Below are 26,634 nucleotides of genomic sequence, written 5' to 3' on the forward strand. Positions count from 1 at the left end.
ACATAATGTTCATAATGGTGGTCAATATGTAAAATGGTTTTGTAGCTTGAAGTGCTAAGTATAAATGTTACAGAATGGCGGGATGGTTAATTATTGCAAGATTATGCACAGGTTACCCAAATTCACCTTCATGCACCAACAGCTTATATAACAAGCACTTTTAGGAGTTGTTTGTTTTTGTTTTCCAGTGTATTTCTTATCAATAAAAGATTGGTCTGGCACGAGCATATTTTTATTCTGAAAGTGTGGACCAGAGAAAAAAGTTTGAGAACCACTGCTCTGTAGAGAAACTTGGAGAACATTACACTGGTTTCGCTCTTTGAGGTTCCTTCCTAATGTGAAGAAAACAACAAACATGGAAAAGAGGCAGGGGAATGGGGAAGAGGAGACAAAGGAAGAGATCTAGCTAGGGCAATCCACTCCTGTTAAGGCACCACAAAGTCAAACAAACCTGAGCAAAAGTATGGAGCAGCCCCCAACCCCAGTGGCTTTTTGGGGCAACATAGCCAAAGACTTGACTGCCTGAGGCAAAGGGGCACCTGAGACAGAAGGCAATTAGGTTGAGGCTGAGGCCGGACAGAAGGAATACTCCAATGTAAGAGAGAGATTTGCTGAGTCACCACCGTTACAACAACCACAAGTTTCCCACCTCAGACTGATTGGGCAATCCTAGGTAACAAAGAAGAAGACAGGCAAGAGTAAACTGATAAGGATAGTGACATCTCTGCGCAACATGAACCATTTCTCTATGGAAAGGCAAGATTCGGATGTCCCTAAGGTTGAATTCTCCCTCTCCCTGAAGTGTATGGGTCTAGCCCATAGTTTTATTGGAGCTGCTTATGTCCAGGGTTTAAATTTGTATCCCAGTGAGTAGTGTGGAGTCTGAGCAGAGTTGATGGAGTATGAGCTTCAGTTGCATCTCTGGTACATTCAGGTGGAATAAATCTAACGTATGCTAGAGATCTTGAAACTTCAGAGTCCTGCAAAAGAAGGGGGCGAATATACACATATATTATAGCCTTGTAATATTTGCCATTCAATTAAGGAAGTGGTTTATTTTTGCTACCCAAAGTACTCACATCGCTCTGCTTTATTCATCATCTGCCCACAAGAGTTCTGACATTATGTCATGTAGAATAGGAAATCATTCTTCTTTTAAAACCCACAGGGGGTATAGATTCTGGTGCTATGAAAAGGGTTTATATGCCCTTCAAAGGAAAAGGAAAGTGTTCATATATTGGCAAGACATTACTGCAAAGGTCAAATTGTAGCCTCGCATTTATTTTTTCTTACAAAAGGGCTACATGAGGGCTTTTGTGCTGCAAAGGATATACATGCACAGCATTCTCACTCTCTTGCGTGCACACACGAGAAAACCTTTTGAAAAAGTACTATATCTGCACAAATATGAATTGTGTATTGGGTGTCAGTAATGATGTCAGAGATGGCGTTTGTAGTGTGTCAAGGAGGATTGCTTAGCAAAGTTATTCAGGTCTTAAGCATTTGTTGTGCTAGCAGGAGTCAGGTGTCATCTCTTGGACTGGGGACATCGGGGTGTGTGTGTGAAGCACCACTTATCTAGTGCAGCTGCATTCTGTATTTGTCTGCTATATATACATGCATGTATGTATATGAGTATATCTGTAGATACAGAGAAAGAGAAGGAAGGGAAAGGAAGGCAGGAAAGAGAGAGAAAGAAAGAAAGAAAGAAAGAAAGAAAGAAAGAAAGAAAGAAAGAAAGAAAGAGAAAATGAAAATAGTCTATGTATCAAGCTGGAATGGTTGTTTATTGTTTATTGAGAGGGAAAACAGTTGTTTACTTAACAACTGTTAAACAGTCCAAAGCAGCTAACAACACAAGATAATAAGAAAAAACAGTAATGTTATGTACACCCCAACTTTCCAGAGTGGTGAAAGGTTTGAGGGGCACAGTGCTTAACTGATTTTAGCTACCTTTTTAGGGAGTTCACTTGAAGCTTCTGGTATTTGCAGTAAGTAAGTTTATTTACAAATAAACTGGTTGAGCATAGGCGCAGGCACTGTTTAAATGCTTCAACTGACAGCCAAATCCGTTACCCCTGATCTGTGTCCAACAGTATATGGATATATAATTAATAACAAAAAAATTATAGTATTATTTTGTATATATCGCCGTCAGTATGCATGGCACCTTACAGAGTGTAAGAGAAACTTACCTTCCATAACATTTGTGGGCTTGCTCTAGTCAACAGCACATTTGACATTAATTGCAATCATTGCCTTAATGAAATGATAGAAATTGCTATATAGCATTACTTATGCTATCCTCCATCACCTGAGTACAATTCAGTCGGATTTAAAGTGCAAGTCTTAACATAAATATTCAGTGGCATGATAAAATAGGTTTAAAGGCAGAGGAAGCTCTGTGTACTACAGAGCTTGTTGGCTGAATACATGAAATGTTTCCTAAGGAATTCTGGTACTGCAAAAAATAATAATAATACTTTCGTTCTGTATTATATGTATTTTTAAAAAACCACCCAAAAAAATCACACCAAGCAACCTATTAATACAGCCATAGAAGAGTACACATACCGCCTTCTATCTTACTTTAATCTGGTTTTGTGAAGCTGGAGTATGAAAGATTGGTAATATTTCCATCAAGGTCCTATTCATTGCTTCTAAAAGCGCTGAGCACTCTTGTGATTTATATATGTTACTTCCTTTGCCCTAAACCTTATCACTGACTCTCAGACAGCTTCTTCTTTTTTCTTTTTTTAAAGAGCAGCTTATCAAAATTTGAGGATTGCAGAGTGCTGCAAAAGCAGTTGGCTCAGCAAGATTTTGGCAGCTTGTTGCATTTGCATCCCTATAGGTTTTCTTTCTATGCTATCACTTTCAGCTTCTACAACAAGCTGCAAAAAAGAATCTGATGTTTCACTGTGCTAAATAGTAGGTTCACAAATTGAACCGAAAAGGTCTAGCTGCTTCTGAGGAAGAGATGGAAAAACAGATTTAAGGACCTAAAATTAGGAACACTTTAAAGGGAAAATAAACCATTCTTAATGCAATGGTGTGTCCAATTGATACATGAACGCTGACATGTGTGTCATTTTCTGTTTTGGAAGGGGACAGGATGGGCATGACAGCTGATGCACGCAATGACCCAGATTGCAACCCCACGCAAATGGGGAGTTGCCTGCATATGCAGAGAAATAGATGATTGCTCAGTTTTCGTGCATGGTGGGTATGGTATACATGGACTGGTTTTTTTCCTTCTTTTATGTTTGTTTAGGAAAAACATGCCTATGTGTGTAGCCATATGCCTATGTGTGTAGCCATTCTGAAAAATAAAGTCATAGGAAGAAAGTGTACATAAAGAGATGGTCATATGAATCGCTCTTTAGGGTTGCACACAACTAAATTCAGTTGTGGGCAGAATTCATTTTGATTCTCTTACATTACACATGCAAGCTGATTTATGCTGCATACAGACTGGGAAGCCATTCCCAATCATGGTGACCACATAGGTGAATTTAGTTCATTCATAAAGCCGCTCTCAGTGGCAGCAGAACAAGTAAAGCACATTAGAAGTTGAATCTGATGTTCATCTTCATGTGAACATAAATCTATTGTGCTGTGAGCCTGTGGTGTTGTTTTTTACCTAGCACAACACAGGTGCATCTACATATTTTCATTTCAGCTGCCAGATAGTGGTGGATAAGAAAGGTGTCAGAGTAACTAGAAAGTTCAGTTAAGTTCATGCTCTCATACATGTTCTCCAGAGTTAACTAAATTCACGTGTTTCACCTGTAGATGTTTGAAACTGCCAGCTTTTGCCAAGCAAGTGACCTTGTGAGTGTGTGTTTCACTCTTATTGAACTATTGTGACAGTTTCCACTAGGTGGCACTTTAAGGATATGACAACCAGTTAGACTGTCAACCTCATGTTCATACCTGGTTATTTTCTTACTTGAAATAATATTGATATATTTATGTTGCACCAGACCTCTCCATGCAGCTTGAGTGTAGTATAGATTTTGAGTTGAGCATCCCACAATGGAATAGGGTCCTCACAGCCTGGTGCTCCTTGCTACCCCCCTAAACAGCAACTTGGCTTTTCCTAGGTTGTTCCATGAACTTGATTGGGCATCTCTGGAAAAGGCCCCCACCCCCTTGTAATCAAGGTTGGGAAATGTAAGTCTGTGAAAGGTTTGGTGGGGGTATAAAAAAAAAAATCACTGTGGATATGATTTTAATGCCTGGAGGCTGATACCTTCAATATTAGCCTAGTGATTATGCTGGTCCCTATCAGTCCTTGGATTCTGTGGTAGCACACAGTACTGTACCAGCCCAGAAGGGAAAACCCAAGGTTAATTGTTGTTCCTGTCCTATCTCAATGGCACAGAAAAAGCCAGAAAACAGTAAGAAATGCTGCCTCATCAATTATTTTGATGTCAAAACTGCAAGGAGTCCATAAAAGCTATCATTTAATGTTGGCGCTTGTTTTTCTACTGGCAAGCACTCCACTCCCTTGCCTGGTGATATATTTATGTTGCTTTTTGTACAGCTTCCTCAGTGTCAGCCAGGATTAAGGTAACGGGGGGGGGGGTGACACATCCTCAAGTCTCGAAGCGTAACTCTAGTCTCATTTAGAATATGAGATTGAGAAGGAGGGACCTTTAAATGGAGACACTTGAATTTGATGGAGATAGAAAAAATTGAACAATTCACTATGAAATCTCAGGAAATGAGTTGGATGACAGTACTGCTGCCTTATAGGTGGAATGTATTTATGGAATAATTGATATTTTACAACTATTCAAATAGTATTTTAATTAGGAGAGCAGTTATAATTTTTCATTCAGCAGCTTATTCAGTTTTACGTAATGAGTGCAGTGACACTTTCAGATGCCCTTTAAATTGCATGTCACACTGTGTTCTTTTCAGGAAACAGTGTTACGTAAGTTCTGAGCGCTTTTTAGAAGTCCCACTGAGGCGAACAACTAGCTGAAAGCAAATAAGATGGAACAGATAGAAATGGGGGTGGGGGGAGTGCTAGGTGTGCAGCTGCAAAGTGTTAGCTTGTTAAACTTGGCCAGAATCTGGAGGCAGAAACTAATGCAACTCTGGGGAATATAACTTTTTAGAACCATTTATCCCATTTTCCTTTCTTCTTCTTTTTTAAACCTTTATTTTGAGTGAGATAACTTGCCTCCATTGCATTCTCTAACACTATTATTGGTGGTTCTCAGTTAATCAGCCAAACACAATGCTGTGCTATATGAAAGTTCCAGTGGCACAAAGATTTCTCGCAAAGTGAAACCTGTTTGAGGGGTGCAGGGCACACACGGGGGGGGGGGGGTCCCATTGCAGACGTGGAAATCCTTATGCTGACAGGATGTAGTAATTGAATGCCATCCTTTCATATTTTACGTGTACCATGATTTATCTTTGGGCAGATTCACACTAGGCCAGGGTTAGGCAACCTAAGGCCCAGGAGCTGGATGCGGCCCAATCGCCTTCTCAATCTGGCCTGTGGACGGTCCGTGAATCAGTGTGTTTTTACATGAGTAGAATGTGTCCTTTTATTTAAAATGCATCTCTGGGTTATTTGTGGGGAATAGGAATTTGTTCATCCCCCCCAAAAAAAATATAGTCCGGCCCCCCACAAGGTCTGAGGGACAGTGGACTGGCCCACAGCTGAAAAAGGTTGCTGACCTCTGCACTAGACATTTAAGGTATGTTAATAGATTTAAAGCATACAACGTCCCCCAAAGAATCCTGGGGCCTGTAGTTTCCCCTTCACAGAGATATAATTTCTAGCACCCGTAACAGACTACACTTCCCAGATTTATTTGTGCTTTAACTGTGCATTGAATATGCTTTAAATGTACAGTGTTGAGCTGCCCTAAGGATGTATCTGCACTACTACATAACCACAACGTGCCGATTATGCATTCAGTTTACACTGCACAATGGATTCATCACTGAATGAACAGCTGACTCACATGTTCTGCATCATGAAGGAATACAGCTGTGGTGCCTGTACAATGTTGGTGCAGAGCTGTTACATACTGCTTTGTTTCTCTCTAATCAGATGCATACGGGGCATGTCAGCATGATGCTTTTTTTAATGGAGCTGGTGCACTCATTCTCTGCATCTGATCTTGATAGTTCACATGTAACAGGACTTTAGCACCCATTACAGTTTGGGAATTTACACACAACACACACAGCAGAATGCATAGCTGGCTTCCTGCTCTTGTTGTTGAAGCTTCCCAGAGAAAATATATTTTATACTTATTTGGCAAATAATGCAGTTGGCAGTACAGGAAGCTCACAGTAGTAGTAGCAGCATATCTGTATATGTAGCAGCAGCCAAAAAGAAAAAGCAGAAGGGAAACTTAGGCACTATGTTCCTTTAACAGATCGTGAAATGGGTGGACGTATCTTAATCCTGTTCTTAAATCATCACGAACTCTGTCAGAACCCTCTTATTGTCCAACTTTAATGTGGAACAAACAATGGTTTTATATAATTCTGTGATCTAGAGCTACAGATATATTTAGCATCTGCACTGTTGGCTTTTCTCTTTTCCTAATATATTACAAAATTAGGACCATGTCACACAATACTTTTTCTGATGTGAAGACAGTCTCTATGAGGTACTTATTCACACAGCACATAGTTAAATTATGGGATTTGCTGACAATAAGATATGGTGACCAGCCACCAGTTTATATGTGTTTGGAAGGAAATTAGACAAGCCAGCAGAGGATGAGGCTATTGATGTCTACCAGTCATGAAGGTTATATCTGCATCTTCTAGTAACTAAGGCAGTATGCTTCTGAATGCCAGTTCTGGGGAGAAAACATCAGGAAATTGCTAATTGCTTTCATGTTATCTTGTGGACTTTCCAGAAACACCTGGTTGGCCACTGGGGAACAGGCTGTAGGACTTGATCAGCCTTTGGTCCGATACAGTGGGGTTCTTCTTATGTGGGGAAGAAGTTTATCATGGTTCTAATGAATACAGCACTTGGGCAGCCAGGTTGTGTGGATTTCATTCATCTATTTATGATGTATAAAAGTATTTATAAACTGCCATATCATAAAAATATATTAGTAGTTTACAGCAATTTAAAAACATAAAACCAATAAAATCACAAAAAGTAAAAAAAACAGGTAAAAAGCAAAAATGAATTAAAAAACAAACATCAGTAGACCATTGTGGGGAATATACTCCTAATTGTCTCCTGGCAGAATAGAGAAGTTTTCAGCAGGCATTTAAAAGCTGGCACAGAAGGTGCCCACTGAATCTAGATTTATCTAGATTTCATCAGAGGTGTACCTCAGGTCCCTGGTGGCCTTGGCAAGGAGTTATATCGGTGCCACCCCCATCACTTCTCCTGTGTTTGATCTTGCTGCAATAGCAGTGGTGCGTTGCTGGTACAAGGGACTCTAGGTATGCCTCTGGAGATTTAGATATACTGATCATGTTCGTACATAGACAGTTGACGCCCTGCAAATGAGACATGCAGGCTGGTAATATCAACCCCGCCATGTGGGAATCCCTTGCAGAAGACTGCAGTAACTAGAGACGGTCAGGCTGTGTATCCACAGCAGTGACCAGAGGAGGAATGACCACTGGGATGAGCGCAGAGGGGGGAAAAGCAAAGGTGCATCTAAAACTGCACATCCAGGCACCTTCATCTGCCCCAGCTGCAACAAAACATGTCTTTCCTGTATCACTCTCTACAGCCACAGCAAGTGCTGTAACTCTCCCACCCCAAAGATGCACTCCTTCATTGTCTCCTGAAACAGACAGATGCCAACAAGAGATACACTGTGCTGAGGCTGATGTGAGCACCAGAGAGGGCAAGACAATTAAAGGCCGCCAGAAAAGAAGAGCAGGCTTATTGTGTTTCAAATGACATTTTCTTATCTCAGGGTTGTACTGAGAAAACCGAAGGAATAGTGCCACGTAGGTAAACTCTCAACGGGTGCAGTTAACAGTGGATTCTGTCACTTTAGCACAACCAATCCACTTTAAAAAAATAAATAAATATGGACTTTTTGCAGTTTGGAAATGCATTGACAATTGTGGGATGAAAGAACGAGTAACGAGAAGCCATCTAAACACCCTATAAGCAAATCAGGAAGAATGCAGAGCAAATGCTCACAGTCATCTAACAACTCAATAATGGCCAGATGTAATCTAACGTGTGAGCTTTGTGCAAGCAAATCAGAATGAATGTTCAATAAACTGGTTATCTGTAGGGGCAAAATAACTGTGAGTGTTTGAGGCTGATCCCTGATTTGTACAGGGAGGAGACCAAGCCTCACAATGCTCCAGGAGGCCTTGCTTGGGAGCGCTCAGCTGACAACCCTCTTTGGCCTGCCTGCTCATCACAGGCGGTGGCTTCTTTCGGGGCGGGGGGGGGGGAACGGGACGACGACGACGACAAGACAGCTTTGCAGCTCTGCCAGCCACAGTAGCTGCTGCTGCTGCTTGCCCTTCCCCGTGGACTGAATGTCACCCTCCACCCACTCCCCATATTTGGGGCTACAGATTTGGTGCTGCGGCTGCTTTCTTCTTCTCCTCTCCCCCTTAATTTGGTACTGAGCCATTTCATCTGCCAGACCCCACATACCCAAGGAAGGAGCAAAAGGCTGCATTGATTCCTACTCCTCTTTAGACGGTCTCTCTTTTCATTGATATTAGACTGGTTAAACAGTGCTTTTCTGTAGATGAAATAAAACAAATCAAATGTAAGAGTACAAAACCTTGTAAACATGGGAAAGTTATTACCTAGTTTATTAACTAATGAGCCCCTCATCTCTGGGGTAATTTTTGTGCATGCAGCCTGCGCCCCTGACGAGGGCCAGTTTCACCAATCCCTGGGTATGCCTATGCATTTCATGCATCTACAACGTTCTGAATTCTGGATCCTTTGATTTGACTCAAAGATTATGACTCTCTGCATATGCATACACAGGCACACAAATTAAATGTCAGAAGCAAAGTGACTTTTCATCCCAGGTGTTTGGAAAATGTCAGGTTCTTCAGAAAAGTTGGACAAAGCTGGAGTTTAATTTTGCCTCTGTTTTCAGTTCTGTGGCTCAACCCTGGATGTATATTTTAATTACATTTGTATACCTTGCTAAAGGAGAGTAAGCTTCCATTTTCTGCCTACAATCTTTTCCCAGCTACTACTGTGTTAGAATGAGAGATACAATATAGTCAATGTCACTGGTTTTATTTAATTTTTATCTTTCATATGTTTTCTTACATTTATATTGCACATTTCTTCCATCATGGCACCCAAGGTGGTGTACATTTTTTTTTGGGGGGGGGTTCTAGTAAGGCCTCCCATCTAGGCACTGACCAGAGCCAGATACAGTTGCCTTCAGCAAGTTGGCACCTTCACATGGCAACTTGAATATACAGTGGAACATCGGCTGTCAAATGCTTCGGAAGCCGAACAATTTGGAACCCAAACGCCAACAACCTGGAAGTGAATGAGACGCGTTTCTCCCTTTTTTCAAAGGAATTTGCTGACTGGCAATTGCGCCTCAATTGTTGAACGTTTCAGAAGTTGAACGGTCTTCTGGAATGGATTACATTCGACAGCTGAGGTTCCACTGTATGCAGTTGGGTCATTTATTGTTGCAGAAGTTAGAAATGCCAAATTTTAGTGTGTGTAAAATAAGTGCAGGCAGATATTACATTACTTATGTACACCAATAAGCCTTTCCAGGAAGCTGTCAGGCTTCATAAACTGTCACTTCATTGATTCGCTAAAACTATGTCTTTGCATAAAAAGAGGACTATCAAATTGGTTAGCTGGTTTCAATTTAACTTTGTTTTCATTTGCTACATGATGAATTTTTGTCAGGGGCAGGATCTTAAAAGCTAGCTATTTATTTTAATATAAATAAGACACCATTGTTTTCCCCCTTAGAATGTTCTTCTTTGCATAATTTGATTATATAATTGTTGTTGTGTGTTGGTGTTGCAATCCTAAAACTCTCTTGGATTAGTTGGAAATAAGTCCCATTGCACAGTTCCATAACGTTGCTTTCCATGTAGCCAATGGAGACCACATGTCAGAAATTAAACTGTTGCTGGAAATAAAGAAAGTTTTTTATTGTATTAAGCGGAGGAAACCACAGATGTGATCCTTCGCCATGCTCTCGCATATTTAAAATTGCAGTACTAATTTCCTAATCTGGGTTTGTTTTCACCAAGCACTGCTGCTCCTCAGACTCTGTGATCTCTGAAAACTGTTTTATGGTGCATGTTTACTCAGATGTAACTCTCATTATGTTCAGTGGAGCTTGCTACCAGGTAAGGACTGCAGCATTAAAAGGACTGGAGGTTGTGTAGCTGCAGTGCTAGGTGAATCACATCTCTTTTCATTATATGTTAGCAGTATGACTGTGTATACTGCAGTTGGGAGTAGGACTTGTATATTTTGTGGATCCTTGGCTGGGGGCAAGGCGCCTCTGAATCTCTTGTTGGTGGAAAGCAGGCCACCTAGTGTCAGGGATAGGGAGCAGATTTTATTTCACTTGTACTGTAATAATGCTCACAAATGTAGCACACTTTTGTTTTTCTCATTAGAGTGAATGGCAGCCATTAACTTCTGGGGTTCATTCACAGACATCACTGCTGCAGTAGCAGCTAAACCAGCTTCCCAGCCTCTGAAAATCAAAGCCTGCTCCTATTTCTTTTGTTGGTCACACTGGAGTGTGACTAAGTGTTGAAAACTAGTTTTGATTGGTGGGTGGCTGCTAGCAATTTTGGTGTTATGGTGTCTTGTCTATTGTTACAGATGGAACAAGAATCTCAGATTGAAATGCATTTGCCAATGAACAGGTCCTCATCACAAGTTGAAGAAGGCAGCCCAGCAAAAAAGGTAAGGTCAAGGCATATAGTTTTCTCTTTTCATTTCAAACCCATAAAGGTGATAAATAGTTCCACATACTGACTTCTCCTGAAGATCAGGACACTAAGAAATAGCACTAGCATCACTGTTCCAAAAGGAGCAATCTATTGTGACACCTCATGAGTGCAACTTGTATATTTTTCCTACCACAGACAAACCGATAGAGTCATTTTTATATGTAAAGTTCATGCTTTGCACACAGAAGGTTACTGGATACCATGGTTCTTTGGGAGAAAACATGGTTGTGGTGGTCCGCAGTGCCTCCATGAAAACAAGCTATGGATTGTTTTCATTTCCCAGGAGGCAAAAGGTGTAAGCTGAATGGAGACAAGCCTTTTTTTGGTTCCCTTGAGCCCCACACTCTGCATTTCTTAAGCGAGGCATCTTGGGTTCTTCTCAAAGTAATGGAAAAATATGAGCAACTTAAAAGAGGGAACAGGCAGCTGTGTGTTCCTTCACATTCCTAGCTAAATCTGAAACACAGATAAGAGAAATGGAATGTGACAAAGGTAGTCAGTATAAGGACATAGGGGAGTGAGGCTGTAAGGCTGGAGCAATGTATCCCAGGAAGAATCCCATGAAAACTGAAGCAAGTTGGAACAGTACTGGTGAGAGAGGGACTGATGAGAGCTGAACACTGAGGTTCCTACGGTTCTGTTTCCTAAAGGGAGGGGTTTACTAGAACAAAGGGAAGGGGGCTCTAAGGAAAGGGGGGTTAACTGGAGTACTAAGTTATTCAGACTTTCCCACCACGTATTTTGGAAACTGGCTGAACACTAGCTTCCTGACTGTTGGTGCTGAGTGAAGGTAGAGGCAGGGACCGGAAGAGGAGAAGGAAAGAAGGAAGGAAGATTCAGGCTGGGATCATAGTTCTTGCTTTATTGATTGCTTCAGAAAAGTGGGTGATAGGTAGCAATAAATTCACACAACAGCATAAATACATGCATGGAGGAAAAGGAAGTGATGTGTAGCCTGAGACCCTTCATATTTCAAGTAGTATCTTATGGGTGCTATAACAATATCAAGGCACCTTCCTTGTAGCAACGGCAATAGGTAAGAGTTATCTGGAGAAATAATAATGTTCTCTCAGGTATATAAGTGCATCCAGTGCTTGAAAAATGAGGTATCCTTGCCACAAAAGTGGCAGAGAATTGCACCTGGAGTACATACAGAAAATTGGAAACCAATGCAGATTGACCATATAAAAACCTGATCAGCTGAAAATACGCAATGTTATACTGTAAGATGTATTCCCCCCCCCCTCTTCCAGCTCTAAGTCTTGTTTTAGTTGTCAATGCATGGGCTACTGTATATACTGTCAATGCATATATACTGTATTGGTATCTATACTGATACAGAAAATACAGTAGTTAAAATTCAACCTACAAAGTTAGAGTTTTTATGTCATCAACTATGTTTCCATTGAATGTGTTCATTTATGAGTTCATAATGCAAATTTTCCTTTCCATGCATTCTACCACCACTCTTTTTTTAATCTCTTAGTGACTACTTGTGATGTAATTTTCCAGTTTGCATTTGGAATATTGTCTCGGTCCAAAATAAACTGATTCAGAAGAATCTTCATTGTGGTGGTCCTACTGAAATAAACAAAAATTAAGAGCATAATTATGATGTTAGGCAACTCTTATTCTTAGCAATGGATTGGACAACACTTTAAGATATTGTAGCCAGATTTTACATGCTGGTTTCTGAGATCAAGAAGCAGGATGGGTTGTTGTTGTTGTTGTTGTTTGTGTGTATTATGGCTACAATTAGGTGCCATTTTGAATCTAGATGGCAGACTGAAATTTTCAGAACTGCACCAATTGCAGCTAAATTTTGCACAATGGTTCCGGAAACCAAGGAGCAAACTTTCATCTATGTTTAGATAAAGTTTGGATGCCATTTTGAATCAACATAGCGAATGGAACCTCTCAAGCTGCACTGATTTTTTGGTTTCTTTTAATTCCTGAGGAACTCCAGGTATGAAGATACTAGTTCCTAAGAGATGATGCCATAACAGAGATAAATTAAAGTGGTCTAGGGAATGAGGATAGACAGAGCCAAAGTAAACAATACCTTTTGGGTCCGAAAAAATTGTTAATGAGATTCTGATGGCTGTGTTGTTTTCCTAATGAATCATCAATAGTTATTTTAATCATTGCTCTCTTTTTCCCCCCACAGGAGGTGTTGCTTACTCAACCACCATCAAAACCGATTCGCAGGAAATTCCGGCCTGAAAGCCAGACGCTAGAGAACCAGGAACTTTCTCCCACGAAAAGTGTAGCCCCTTCCTTGCCTGCCATCAAATCCCACCATACAATCCCAAAGTAAAAAGGCTGACTTTTATGAGAAATTGGGGAGAGGCCTTTGTGGCAACATGGAGGGATATAAAGCATTCTAAAAAAAATGAATGTGGAAAAAGTGCAAGTGAGCTGCACTTCCTTCCACTGTCTTCCAGATGTGAAGTTTGAAAATAATTTTGTTTGGGCAATTCACAACCACCAGATGCTGACACAGCTTATGCAACTCACTTGTTTTTTCTTAGTACTTAGAGCATGCAGACTCGCTGAAAAAGACATCTAGCCTTCTGAAATACTCTTCTGTGGATTAGGGGTGGGCAGGGGCGGGAATCTGGAAAGGGACAGTTAATCTATGGAGAGATGTAGGCGGAAAATCCTGGTGTATGGCAAGAGACTGAATAGATGAACTTTGATACCTGTTCTAGTGTTCTGGCTCCAAGATTTTGAGGGCTGTTGAAATGTGTTTTGGAACCAGTACAACGAAGGAATAACTGCCTGGCCATTGAATCCATGCAGCCATTTTTTATTTTTATTTTAAGTTTTCTAATCCCATGTAGTACCTGAAAAGTGGTGGCATAAAGCCACACCCTTCTGAAGTATGCATTTCTGGCAAGTAATGTGGAAGGCTGGAACTCTTCCTAAGAGTTTTTAAGTGAACTGAAAGTATTAGTGTTGTTTGTAGAGCCTAATTGACTCTTTCAAAACAGATGCATTTGCTGCTGGCATAACAAATTAGTCCTATTTTGAGAACAGTAAATGACTGGAGTTTACTTATCAGTCAAATAAGCATATTTTTGTTTTCCTCAGCTAGAGTGTTGAAGGATATGGCGGAGGGCAGTGAAGAAGCAGGGGGAAGACTTTCTGGAAAAAACATTGGGATTCTCTTCCAAAGATCAAATTGTCACCTCTCTTTTTAGAGAGTGGGAAAGCTAACTCCACTTTTTTCACATGGACTTTGTGCTGTTTTTAAAACAAATGTATCTGCCTTTGATCACGTTGTCATTTAAGAGCTGCTAACACCTTGCAGAAAATCATAAAAGGCTTCTCTCAGGAACAATTCTGCTTATCTAGCCTATATTTCCCCTGTTTTTCCAGTTTCTTGGTTTTCTCTCAAGATGAAAATTGCTAACATATTCACTAAAAAAAAAATAGAACAGATGGATGTACAAAATCTAAAGACTCATACTGGAAATTCTGTTTTACCTTGTGACATCATAACTTTGGAGAGCCAGTGTGGTGTAGTGGTTAAGAGCGGTAGTCACGTAATCTGGGAAACCGGGTTCGTGTCTCCGCTCCTCCACATGCAGCTGCTGGGTGACCTTGGGCTAGTCACACTTCTGTGAAGTCTCTCAGCCCCACTCACCTCACAGAGTGTTTGTTGTGGGGGAGGAAGGGAAAGGAGAATGTTAGCCGCTTTGAGACTCCTGAAGGGGAGTGAAAGGCGGGATATCAAATCCAAACTCTTCTTCTTCTTCTTCTTCTTTGGTCTCTTGCATGCTACAAAGAAGCAGGGGAGTACAAATGAGTTTTATTTATGCTTTTACTACTGCTTTGTAACATGCATACTACCTCTATCTCTCAGGTGGAAAAAACCATGAAAATATTAACTAATAAAGGGGGCAGCAAACATATCTGTATACAAATGTTCTTAATAAGGTTTCCATAGGGGAAATACTAGTAGGTGCAGATATGCTAGTAAAACCAAAAACCAAAAAACTTGCTTTTTAAAAACCAAAGATAATATCAGTAGTCATGATGGCTATTTATTTCTGGTGAAGGCGAGTAGCAGAGGACTTCAAATAGATTATTGTACTTTGAAAAGTAGGGTCCTGCTTCTAGGTTTCCCACAAACATCTAATAAGATGCTTCTAGTAAGAGCTGTTCAATGGTGGAACGGACTCCCTCGGGAGGTTGTGGACTCTCCTCCCTTGGAGGTTTTTAAGCAGAGTTTGGATGACCACCTGTCATGGATGCTTGAGTTGAGATTCCTGCATTGCAGGAGGTTGAACTAGATTCTTTGATCTAACTGGCAGCTGTGGGGATAGAGTGCTGGACCAGATGGACCTTTGATCTGAGCCAACAGGGCTCTTCTTACATTTTAAAATATATTTCTCATTCTTTATACTAAACAGAAAAACGTATTTATAACTTTCAGTTTGTACTGAAAGTTAAACACAGGTGCTGTCTTTAGACCTATTAAGGTGAGTTTCCCCCTTAATATATAGGGGACAGCTGTGCTGATCCATAAAAGCGTGCCATTGTCCATGTCAGGTCATGTAGTAGGAGGTCAACTGTCCATGAAATTGGCAGTGTTAGACTGGAGATCCCTCCATTTGAGCCGATCTCAGTTCAGTGGTATATAGGGAAATAAGCTTTAATGAGGAAATTGAGCCAGGTTAACATAGTAAATGAATTCTGGCCTACAGATAGGGCTATTAAAATGCCTGGATAGCCAGTTGGTTACAGTATGGTGCTGATAACGTCAGGGTTGGGGGTTCGATCCCCGTATGGTACCGCTACATATCCTTGCATTGCAGTGGGTTTAACTAGATGATCCTCAGGGTCCCTTCCAACTCTACAATTCTCTACAATTTCTTCCTTACATTTCTGATTTCCACAAGATCATGATCTCTTATTGAATGTCCTGATTTCATAAATATTTATTTCTGCATAGCAACTCTCTTTTGTAAATGCATTTCCTCCCCCCCCCCATTTTGATTTTAATTGGTCTCAGGTGTAAGTATCATAATGCATCCCTTTTTACCAAACAGCAGGAAGGCCCTGTGATACATTTTCTGAAAGTGGTTTGTCTTTACTCTCTGGCAGACAGTCTTCAAAACAGAAGAAAGCTATTCAGACAGCTATCCGTAAAAATAAAGAAGCGAACGTGGTCCTAGCTCGGTTGAACAGTGAACTCCAGCAACAGCTGAAGGTAAGGAGGACACTTCAAGTAGGGATCTATGCTTAGACGTGTCGTGAAGCTCTCTAAAGCCTATGTCATATGCCTCCATCTACACTGTTAAATACAGGAAGCAAACCAAAGTGTGTGCACCTTGCCGAGGCAAATATCCTCTCTCCCATCTTGAAATATGAGAGCAGCAGGATCACTTGCACTCTAAGCTGTGGGGGCTGTGAGTTAAACCCCAAAGCGCCCTTTCACAAATGGAAGGAGCTTGGATCTAGCAGAAGCTAAAGTACAGATTTTAGCCAATCCCTCCACCATTCCCCTTCAGCCCCATGCTGCTCCAGGGTTCCCCCTCAACCATCTAGATCAGATTTTTAGGGGACTGCAGAGGGAAAGGGAAGCCAGTATCCCAGACCGCCCCATTTGTGAGTAGAAATCTGCTGTAGAACTCTGGAGCCAGCTTTCTTCTCCCCACCCATCCCACCTTCTTTGTAATCTTGGAACAGAAAAGAGAGTTCTGGCTTTTCTGCCAAGCGGTGACAAAATGATCTCAGTGAGGTGCTTGGCCTAATATATTCCAGTCAGTGAATTTTATATTTGTATGAGTTGAAAGAAAAAAGATTCAAATTAATGGTGGTTAGTAAAATAAGGCCAGTGATTGACTAACTGGATGTCTCTCATAGCTACTGCTCCAAGATTGCTTGTGTAGAGGTGGCCCCTTTAACTCGTTACAGCTGGCTGTAGACATTAGTATTATAACAGAGTTCGGAATAATGTTGGGCAAATCAGTTGGCGAGAGCTAGCCTAATGTTTGTGGCATCTCAAATAAGCCATCTTCTGGAAGCTTTGTGTACTTTAATACACTGTTGTGTTTAATTCCTTAAGCACCCAGATTTAAACTGAAAGAGGATCCCAGGCCCTGCATTCAGGGCATAGGGGAATGTCAGTGGAACATTTAGGCAATACTTGCTTCACCAAGCCACTAATTGAGTGTAAAGTCTGTAGTGTTGTAACATCAGTTTACATGGGCGTGAGTGCTATAAGTATATTAATTATGGAGTGATTGTAAAAGTGGATTTTATAAGTCTGCATCTTAAGACATGATTGTTTTTATGCATTTATGCCTTTAAGGGCTATATTCTAATTGTTGTTTGTTTGTTTGTTTGTTTGTTTGTTTGTTTGCATGATCTAGGAAGTTCACAAAGAACGAACTGCACTGGAAACTCAGTTGGAGCAGCTCCGACCTGTCACTGTCTTATGAAATTCTGTAACAGAATTTTTGCTTCAAGTACCTTTAACCGCACAATATATTGGCAGAAGCTTTTTTCACTAAGGCAACATCATTTGGGAAAAGTGACTGCCATGTTTCTTTTGCATTTCTTGCACCAGTTTACCTTGCAGATGAAGAAGGTACACAATCTGAATGTCAAACCTTATGCCTATGAAATTGAACTTGTTTTCCCACCGACCCTTCAAGAATGCCTCAGTCCAATTCCATCTCTCTCTTACTGTTAACACTTATTTATTCCAATATTTCTTGATTTATATGCATCAGGGTGGGATATTTAAATAGTATATATGTCTAGAAAATTTGCTTATATTTACCTTCATCCTGGATTATCACTTTTTACATATCTGTGATCTTTAAAGTCTTTCTAGTTTTAGAATAAATGAAAGCAGCACCTACAAAGCTCTGTATTCCTTATGTACATTATCTGTTGTTGTTTTTTTTAAAAAAATTCAACTTTGTGATTACTGACCATTTCTGGATGCAACACTAGTGTGCTTTTGCAACCCACACACATCTCCTTCTACAAACTACCATTGGGTGTTGACTCCCTGCCTGTTTCCTGAAGCCTGCATCTCAGCCGCTCTGCAGTAGTTGCTTGGAGTTTGTGCACAGGTCCCAAGATATCTGTTATCTGTGTTGCTGTTTTCAAAATTCTGAACCATGGCTGAATCACACTGTGTACTTCTCCACTACAATCTGCAGTTTGGCTCCTGAGCCAGTCAGTATAAAATGAAAGTCTGTGTTCCCTATTCACTATAATGGGGAATCTAAAAACAGATAAAATGTTTCCCTTTTGGACAGAGTGGATTAAGTTTATAGGCACAGAAGTGCCTCCAGAGTGAATTAGGCCTGCCAAATTGCAGACAAATTCCAGGTGCTTTTTGTGGGGAAGTAAAAAGAATGTACTTTTCTCCATAACCCCAGGGGATCTTGTCTTTTTCTTACCTTAAAATAATTAAGAGGTTGCCAAATGGTGCATATACTAGCATGTACATTTTTAAAGGACCTTCGCAGCTTCACATTAGCCTTTTTCCTGACAATTGTTTGTGACCTCCAACAGGCTTTATAGGCCTCCCAGTAGACCTGCACAGGTCTCTAATATACTTTACAATGTTGAGCCTAGAATGCTGCTTGCAGAGTTCTAAAGAGCTCTGGGTTGTTGATTTTGTTCTTATTAAAGCAGAGCAAAGTACACTTAAAAAAACCCCTAAGATGAAATGTTTTACTTATTTATTTTTGTAAAAAAATACACCCAATGCTGTGCTTTGCAGACAACATTTTCGACCCCTTCACATCTTGCAAAGCCCTTGGACCGAGAGAAGCATAGAGATATACAGGAAAAGATAGAGTTGTACTGGCACAGAAACAAAGCGGCTCTGTGGCTTTGTTGGTGCCCTGATCAAACTGAAGGGGTGGGAATTACACCATGCTTCGACTCAGGGAGTAGGGGAGTCCCCCACATCATCCCAATTTGCCTTTTTATTTGGCCCCCCAAAACAGCAGTGCATACCCCAGTAGTTGCCATTGGTCCAAACCTGGTGTTGAAGGAATGGAGGTATGTTCCCCGACTGGGAATCTTTGCAGCTACTCCAATCATTTCAACAGCATTGGTGGGTACTGTATTGCCCTCAGACTATGTGGCAGTCTGGGTTATATAACTCCCTGTAGTGTTAGTTCATGGGGTTTGGTGTGTGTGGTCTGCCTGAACTGACTTGTGGGTGCCTTGGCACTAGTATCTATGTGAGTTTTTCTTACTGCTGCAGCATGAAACCCACATGTCTTGGAATGGCTAAGTACAAGGAATGTGCCATAGTTCATACAGGGCAGACTTACTCACAGTTGTATGCTATGCAAGGCTGAGACATGCTGGAGCAATGGTATGTCAGCACAATAGGATTTGTGAACTGTGCCTCATGTCTGTTCATATTACACCTTTTGTATTTAACTTAGTATCAAGTGATGAAAAAAATTAAATGCAAAATTTAGAGATTCGTTGTTTTTGGCAATTAGATGTTTTTGCTTATTTCTTAACTTGTTCTGCTTATTATATCTTAGCAGTGGGCAATATCCATTGGCTAACTGTATGTGACTTGGTAAAATTCCACTTATTTACTTTTTTTGGTAGAATTATATTTGTTTTGTATTCTGGTGAGTTGATGTTATCAGTGAATTCCACATATCCATTTCTCCTCCATTTCGGAGAAATGGATCTCGTTTCCTTATGGCAATTATTGTTTTGGTCGTCTATCCGACTCAGTTAATACACTTCACTCCAAGGAAGTCCTGTTAACCTAGTAAGACTCTTTGGCGGTACACATTCATAAGTATATATAATCTTGTCCAGACTGAATTCTAATAGAAAGTATTCCTTGAATTGCATTCTAGAATTGCACTGGCAACGGGGACAGTGATCTTTTGGGGGAAGCTGCAGGTAGGGAAATATTTTTACCACTGTAAATTTATGTAACTTCGTTTTCCTCCCTTAAGTTTCATGTTTCTGAAAGTCATCCCTTAACATAAGACACTCACTGCATCATCTACGAGATGTGATGATGTCCTCTAGCTTGGATCTCTTTAAATGAAGATTTTATAAATTCCTGGAACAGAGGACTATCAACAGCTATTAGGCCATTGCACCAATGTGGAGCCTCTCCTGACAGTGTGGCAGAGAGCACCAGTTATTTTGGTGCAAAATAAAAGGCGAGGACTACTGCGTTGAGGCCTTTTTGTGGGCTCCGCACAGACCTACCTGGCTACTATTAAAAACAGGGTATGGAATTATACAGCCTGTTGGTGTGATCTGGTAGGGCTCTTCCTGCATTATATGACCCACACCATTCACTGAAAATATTCCATAGCCTTGCAAAGTAAGCATAATGTCAGGCGACAGAAAACCCTGCCCACTTCGCCCAGACCAGGGTGGCCCTCCCAGATGATGATGTACTGCATCATCACTAAAGCATTGGCCATGCTAGCTGAAAGGGGCAAGGGCAGCCAGCGCAGATTCTCTATCCCAGAACTAGACAGACAAGAATATGCTCCAATACATTGTGCTCTGGTTTTCATAAAACAAAATTCTTCATGTATACCACTTAGAAACCTTGGTGATTAAGCAGTATATAAATAACTTAAATGAATAGTAAAAATCTTAGTAATTTCTACAGATTCTCAGCTGTAGCTCAGTGACAGAGCACATGCAGTTTATGCAAAATGCCCCATGCTCAATTCCTGGCATCTCTGTGTACAACTAAAACTTTGGAGATCTGTTGCCAGTTTAGAGAGAACTGAGCTTGATGGTCTGACTTAGTATTAGGAAGCTGCCTATAAATGTTTTAGCATATGCTGACAAATTTCAGGCTAATTTGCTAGCTTCTCTACCCTTCTATTTTGATATTGAAGTAAGCTATGCAGCATGACAATAGAACTTTAAAGACTGGGTTATAGTGGCTTCTCAGCTGTACAGTGAGTACACATTAAAGGAAAATAATTTACTTGCAGTTTACTTAAAAATTTAAAATAGCTGCACAATATGAATGCCATCAATGCAAATATACTTAAAGTTAACAAGAAATAAAACACCTTTGCTAGTAGTTATAAAACATTGGTTGAAACAGGGATCCTTACGTATAAAAGAATCAAACCGTTAGTTTCTTAACTAAATGGTAATCCTCTGCAAAATGATAGTACCAGTGAGAAAATTAGGTTGGAAGCCACCCCTTCCATTTTTGGTGGTAATCAGCTACTGTCGTCTCATTAGTTACTCTTATTGGGAGATTATTTCAGGTATTCTACTCAATTGCTAGAGTGAACAGCTGGATGAAAAAAATGGAAGTTGTTTAAATATTATAAATTTTCTTGTTGCCTGGTTTTAATATTAAATTAGATTCTAATGACAAGTATTTTACAGTGTAACTTTTATGACGCCTTAAACATTCCCATGATTGCATAACCTATCTGTATAATCCAGAATATACATCCTTCAGATGTTAATGGTAGAACCTTAATAATCACATTACTCCAAAACGGACTCTCATCAGTCTGTTTACCTTCAGTAGGAAGATTATTCTATAAAAGTATAAACAGTGTTTGAGGAAGAATTGCGCCAGATTAGTTCAGTGTGAACTCTCCTTGCTCTTATAGCTTTGTTGCCACTGTAAACAAATTAAATCTGGGAAATGCACAATACAGCAATTAATCTCTATATTGGACTGTTCTGGAGTCAGCGTTGATCCACATTAGCATGAAGAAAGTATGAAATATTTTTTTCTAGCTATTGAGTTTGTTCTTGAGAAGTGAGTATTTTGTAGACCATGGAAGAAGTTTTGTTTAAAAAAACTGCTACTCCATTCTTGAATAGCCTCAGGAAGGGAGTAATACTGCCAAATCTTTATAGTTTTTGCACATACATGCACACATTCAGAAATAAATATTTTGTGTGATAAACATCTGATTAGGAAAGACTGATAATGAGCCTGTGTATTCTATGAAATAAAAGATAATTTATTTTGTTAGAATATTGTTACCCCAAGTGACTAAGATGGGAAGAAATTATATATTTGAAGTTTTCCTTGTTCTATTATTTTGTTGATACTGTGTTAATAAAATTATGTGATATGTTTTGCTCCTCTACTGACTTTTTGACTTTCAAAATATTACTGGGAACATTATGATGTTTTCTTCATGTTGCTATATGTTAGCATATACACAGTCGAAAATATATGGTCTTCACAACTGCAGAAGTATAAGGCAGTAAACCTGTAGTTTATATACTATGCATGTGAAATCTTTTGGAGGCCAGAACATACAAACTTGGTGTAACGTTTAAAATTAAAATGTTTATTATTAAGTACCATAGCACATAAGCAGGGCAAATGCAATTTCCTTGACCTAGTGAATTCAATTAACTTATAAAAAGTAGCGTAATATTTCCTTTCCTGCCTTCTGCACTCAGACCGCACACAAGGATACATATAGTACTGCTTGTTTATTTAAACATTTAAAACATACATTCATATAACATATTGCAATGCAGTATACAGGCTAAAAGCACAGGATTACAATAAACACAACAAAACACATTAGTAAAAGCTGGTTGGCAAAGAATCTCAGGTTCAAAAGGCCTGTCTGAATAATGCAGAAGATGTCTGCAAGTGAATATGGACGACTCCTACTGAGCCTCTATTGGCAAGGAGTTCCGAAGGGCAAGGCCTTCTACACTAAAGGCTCAGACCCTGGTAAATGATTATAGTGTGACTCTCTGAGATAAGCACCTAATCTGCCAAGTAATTAACATAATCTCAACGAAAATGGTCTGATTAATAAAGCATAACTTGGATAATGTTCAGGGGCAAAGCACTCAGCTGTGAAGAGGCAGTCTCCTGGGAAGGGTTAGGCTACGTCAGCCAATGGCAAATTATCCTGTGAGACACCTTGCCAGGCTTGCCTAAATGCACCATGTCCTAAGTGTTTTGCATGTTCCTGATTCACTTACTTAAACTCCAGAAATTGAGAATCAGTTCCTAGGTTGCTTTTTCCTGACCTTTGCCTTAGGTTTCAAAGCTGAAAGTCTCCCAAAGATCCTGAAAGGTTAACCTGAGTTGTGAATGAGTTTCTGAGCTACAAACATCTAGTTAAAATGTGCTTAGAGGCTGACAAAAACCAGCCTTTTCGTAGATTATCAAGCCTACTAAATTACATCTTCATCCAAAGAAGGGGGGGGGGAGGAACAGTGGTCAGAAAAAACTTGCAAAATAGCAGCGTGTAGTGTATAATGCATATAAATGCATCCTATATGTTGAGGGCTTACAGGTGAAAATGCAGCTTTTTCTCTGTCATCTATACTTATGAGAAAACCGAAGAGCACAAAAATGATAAGATACAGTCTTCATGTTTCCTAGGTAGACAGCCAAACAATGCTTCCCTTGATTCCCCCACTTCTTGCACACATAACTAGCACCCCCCCCCATTAAATTGCACCTCCAACTCCGAGATGTAGAAAGAGGCCAGCAACTTAATATTCTAATTATTTCGTACCAGATTTGTTTTAAACAATCAGGCATTTCATTGTGTTTGCCATAGGTTTAAGGTGTGGTTACTTGGCAGTACCTGCCTTGCCTGGTACAGAGCTTTCATTGTTTACCGTAAATTCCTTTCTCCTTTTTTGTTACTCTTATGATAACAACACGCACAGGACCTCGGCTGTGTCTGATATCCATAATCTCTGATTTGCCTTGGAGGAGCCTAGTCACTTACATTAAAACAGTGGCTTCCAGTTTCATCGGCTGCCTGGTAATTTATATCCTCTCTATGGGGCATCTTGGGTTGTTTTTGTCTTTTGGTGGGGTATTCTTGTTTTACATTATAGTAGCAATTCTCATGGTCCATTCTGGGAACTTTCCACAACCTCCCCAAACTGGATTTAGACACCAGAACCAAACTACACCAGCAGCACAATCCCTTAAGGCTTGTCATGTTCAGTGGGACTTACCCCCAGATTGCATATAGGATTGCGGTCCCAAGTCCCTGTTAGGTCTTTGAAAAGGCAGAATCACTGCCTGAGTTGTAACTCCCTGCTAGTGATTTGAAGTACATGCATGTTTGCACATGTGGGGCCTACTGTTGCCCCCCCCCTTTTTGGCTGTGTCTTGTCTACCCACATGCCCAAATATTTTTCCCACTAAGCAAAATGTTGGGGGGGTTGGCAGGGCTGTTCTGCTCCCTGCCAACCCACTATGGCTCTGTCTGGTGTGGATTTCGGAGCCCAAGGGGGTCCAAAAGATGCCAGAGGGTGAACAGCAGATAAATGCAGAGGGGTGGGGAGAGAGAAAAAACCAGCAGGAACAGCAGACACTCTAAAGCAGCCTTTCTCAAATTGGGTCCCCAAACTACAGCTCCCATTGTCCCTAGCTATCAAGACCAGTGGTCAGGGATGATGGGAGTTGTAGTCCAACAACATCTGGGGACCCAAATTTGAGAAAGGCTGCTCTAAAGTGCTGCAGCCTGCTGCCCTCATTTCCCCAGAAATGCCTCTGACCTGACAGACTCATTGAATGTTACATGTGCATAACTGTACCGAATGTACAGTATTTGTGTACACAGGTACAAAGGACTATACACTGGTTGAATGTAATGTATGAACACTCCTAATATTAACCATTTCATGGTTGTCTTGAACAGCTCCTTCTGCACTGAACAGAAACCTATGCAGTGATAAAAAATATCCCTGGCATTAAGCTGCTCAGTTTGATCTGTTTTCCAACAGATGTTCACACAGAGCTGCCATGTTTAGAGGGCTTTAGCCAGGTAAGATCCAGTGCTCTCTCCTTGGATGCTTTCCTTCTGTGCTTTATTAGTTTTTATTGCCAAATATAATTTGGTAGATTTATTTCCACCTTTCTTGCGTCATGAAGTATATGTGGGGCTGCCAAGTGATTTCTTGTCCAGACCCTAACCAGGCACAGACCTGCTTTGCTTCAGCAAAATGGATGAATTGTTCCTCTCCATTTCAGTTTTGTCCTGGTCTGCAGTTTGTGTTTCATACTTGCTTCTCTGATGCATTGGCAGGTTTCGCTGAAGAAATGCCCTTCCTTCCCTTCTATTCCCCAGGATCATCAAGATGAAAAGCACGAGGTGCAGTATAAAACTCAACAGGCCAAATCCTCAGCAGGGATTATGGGATTTAACAACTGTTAAAGAGTGCCATTCCTACAGTGACACTGGAAGCAAATTTTGTAAAACTAATTACTCGTATTCTGATCCCATTCTGTCACCTCTCACCAAGCTGGTTTTATTAGTTAGCTTCACGGAAATGCGTAGAAGTTACTCACCCTCAGTATTTCACAGTAGGACTCAAAGGCTTGTGGGGTGTAAGAGGAGTGTGGAGGTGAACCAGGATTTTGGGCAAGGGCTGTATGTGGAATGGGACCTAATGAAGAAAGTGCTTAGTAAGTGATAATACCTTCTTGGGTGACAAGGCTTGTCTGAGCTTTTCTGTGCAAACTGTCTTCCCACGCTAATCCAGAGTAATGTTGTTCATACAGGGCCACCCCTACCAATGAAGTAACCACCGCAGGTGACACATGCTGGGAGGTGGGGTGGAAGCAACAATCACGCACACCCCTGGCTATCCTTCCTAAGGACCTCCTCTAGTCATGCTATGAGATCTGTCTTAGCCCCCCTGAACTAGTCTGCTGATTTGGGTGCTGTAGAAGGCACTATCCCATCACCAGTGTTGAAGTGAGATACAATTACCAGTTGGCAGCGGTGCAGGGAGATCTTGTCCTTCACGTCAGGCAGCAAAATGTTGGGCCAGACTTGAGTTGGTGCTACATTCCTTCTATGGACAAGAGGAAGCAAAAGAAGAGGCAAAGCTTTGAAATGGCACGGGTGAAAAAAGGAGTGGGATCTAATTGGTGCCCTCGTAGAAGGTGTTTTGATCCACCTGACACTTCCACTCATGGAAGGCTGATGATTTCTCCCTACACTGTTCAGGAAGAATCTTCAACTCTCTGGAGCCCCCCTCTTTTTTTTGCAAGAGTTTAAGGGAGAATCTGTTGAAATAGCAACTGTTAGATGCCACCCACTGTCTTACTAAATAATAATCCTAATGAAACCATAAGTGCCCAGAGCAACCTTCCTCTCATCCTATGAACTATGCCTTCCATGCCAACCCCAGAATTCCTCCCCTTTAGAAGTCTCCTAACCCAGAACTCCCATGTTTTTAGCTGCTATGCAACAAACATAATTCAGAATGAGAACCTTTTCCCATTGCCATGTTGCTCTGCTGAGAAAAACTCTACCCATCGAATTGCAAGCTGTCCTGCAGGATCCTTGCCGGAATCTTCGTGAGCTAACAGGAAAGATAGTCCTGCCCATTTTGGGAAAAGGATTCACAGAGTGGCTTAGCCAAAGGCACCGAGTCAAGAGCAACAACCTGACTGCAATGAACTCGCAGCACTGCAGTGGCAATTGTGATGCAATGGTGAGGCATGTGGCAGCATAATAAAACCCAAGTGGGCAAGGGAGCCCTATGATATATCAGCCAGCTGATGGCTTGTGAATGCGGCTTTCCACTTCATTTGCTAGTTCTGTGCTGCTTGTTTCCTTTGTGGCTAGAAGGGGAGGCAAAGAACTACAAATACAGCCTTGGGGAATGGCTTTCAGACTAGCTCATAATCAAGTCCAGGTTGATTGCACAACAAAA

General features: G+C 40.8%; 1 protein-coding gene and 1 long non-coding RNA gene across 3 annotated transcripts in view; one reads left to right on the forward strand and one right to left on the reverse strand.

The window, feature by feature from the left end:
- The window catches only part of REPS2 (RALBP1 associated Eps domain containing 2), an 82,605-nt gene extending 60,554 nt beyond the window's left edge, over positions 1-22,051 (forward strand). For both annotated transcript variants that reach the window (XM_083501918.1, XM_083501917.1), the window contains 4 exons: positions 10,820-10,903; positions 13,118-13,263; positions 16,063-16,168; positions 17,334-22,051. In XM_083501918.1, coding sequence (XP_083358044.1) covers positions 10,820-10,903; positions 13,118-13,263; positions 16,063-16,168; positions 17,334-17,402 — 405 coding nt within the window. In that variant the 3' untranslated portion in view covers positions 17,403-22,051. The remainder of the gene's footprint in view (positions 1-10,819; positions 10,904-13,117; positions 13,264-16,062; positions 16,169-17,333) is intronic.
- LOC310706414 lies at positions 1-26,634 on the reverse strand. The gene is made up of 3 exons (XR_014525855.1): positions 26,190-26,634; positions 25,683-25,767; positions 1-980 (listed from the first exon to the last, which is right to left on the reverse strand). It is a non-coding gene; the product is annotated as an uncharacterized lncRNA (long non-coding RNA).

The sequence above is a fragment of the Podarcis liolepis genome, assembly GCF_965112155.1.
Source record: "Podarcis liolepis genome assembly, chromosome: 4".
NCBI lineage: Eukaryota > Metazoa > Chordata > Lepidosauria > Squamata > Lacertidae > Podarcis > Podarcis liolepis.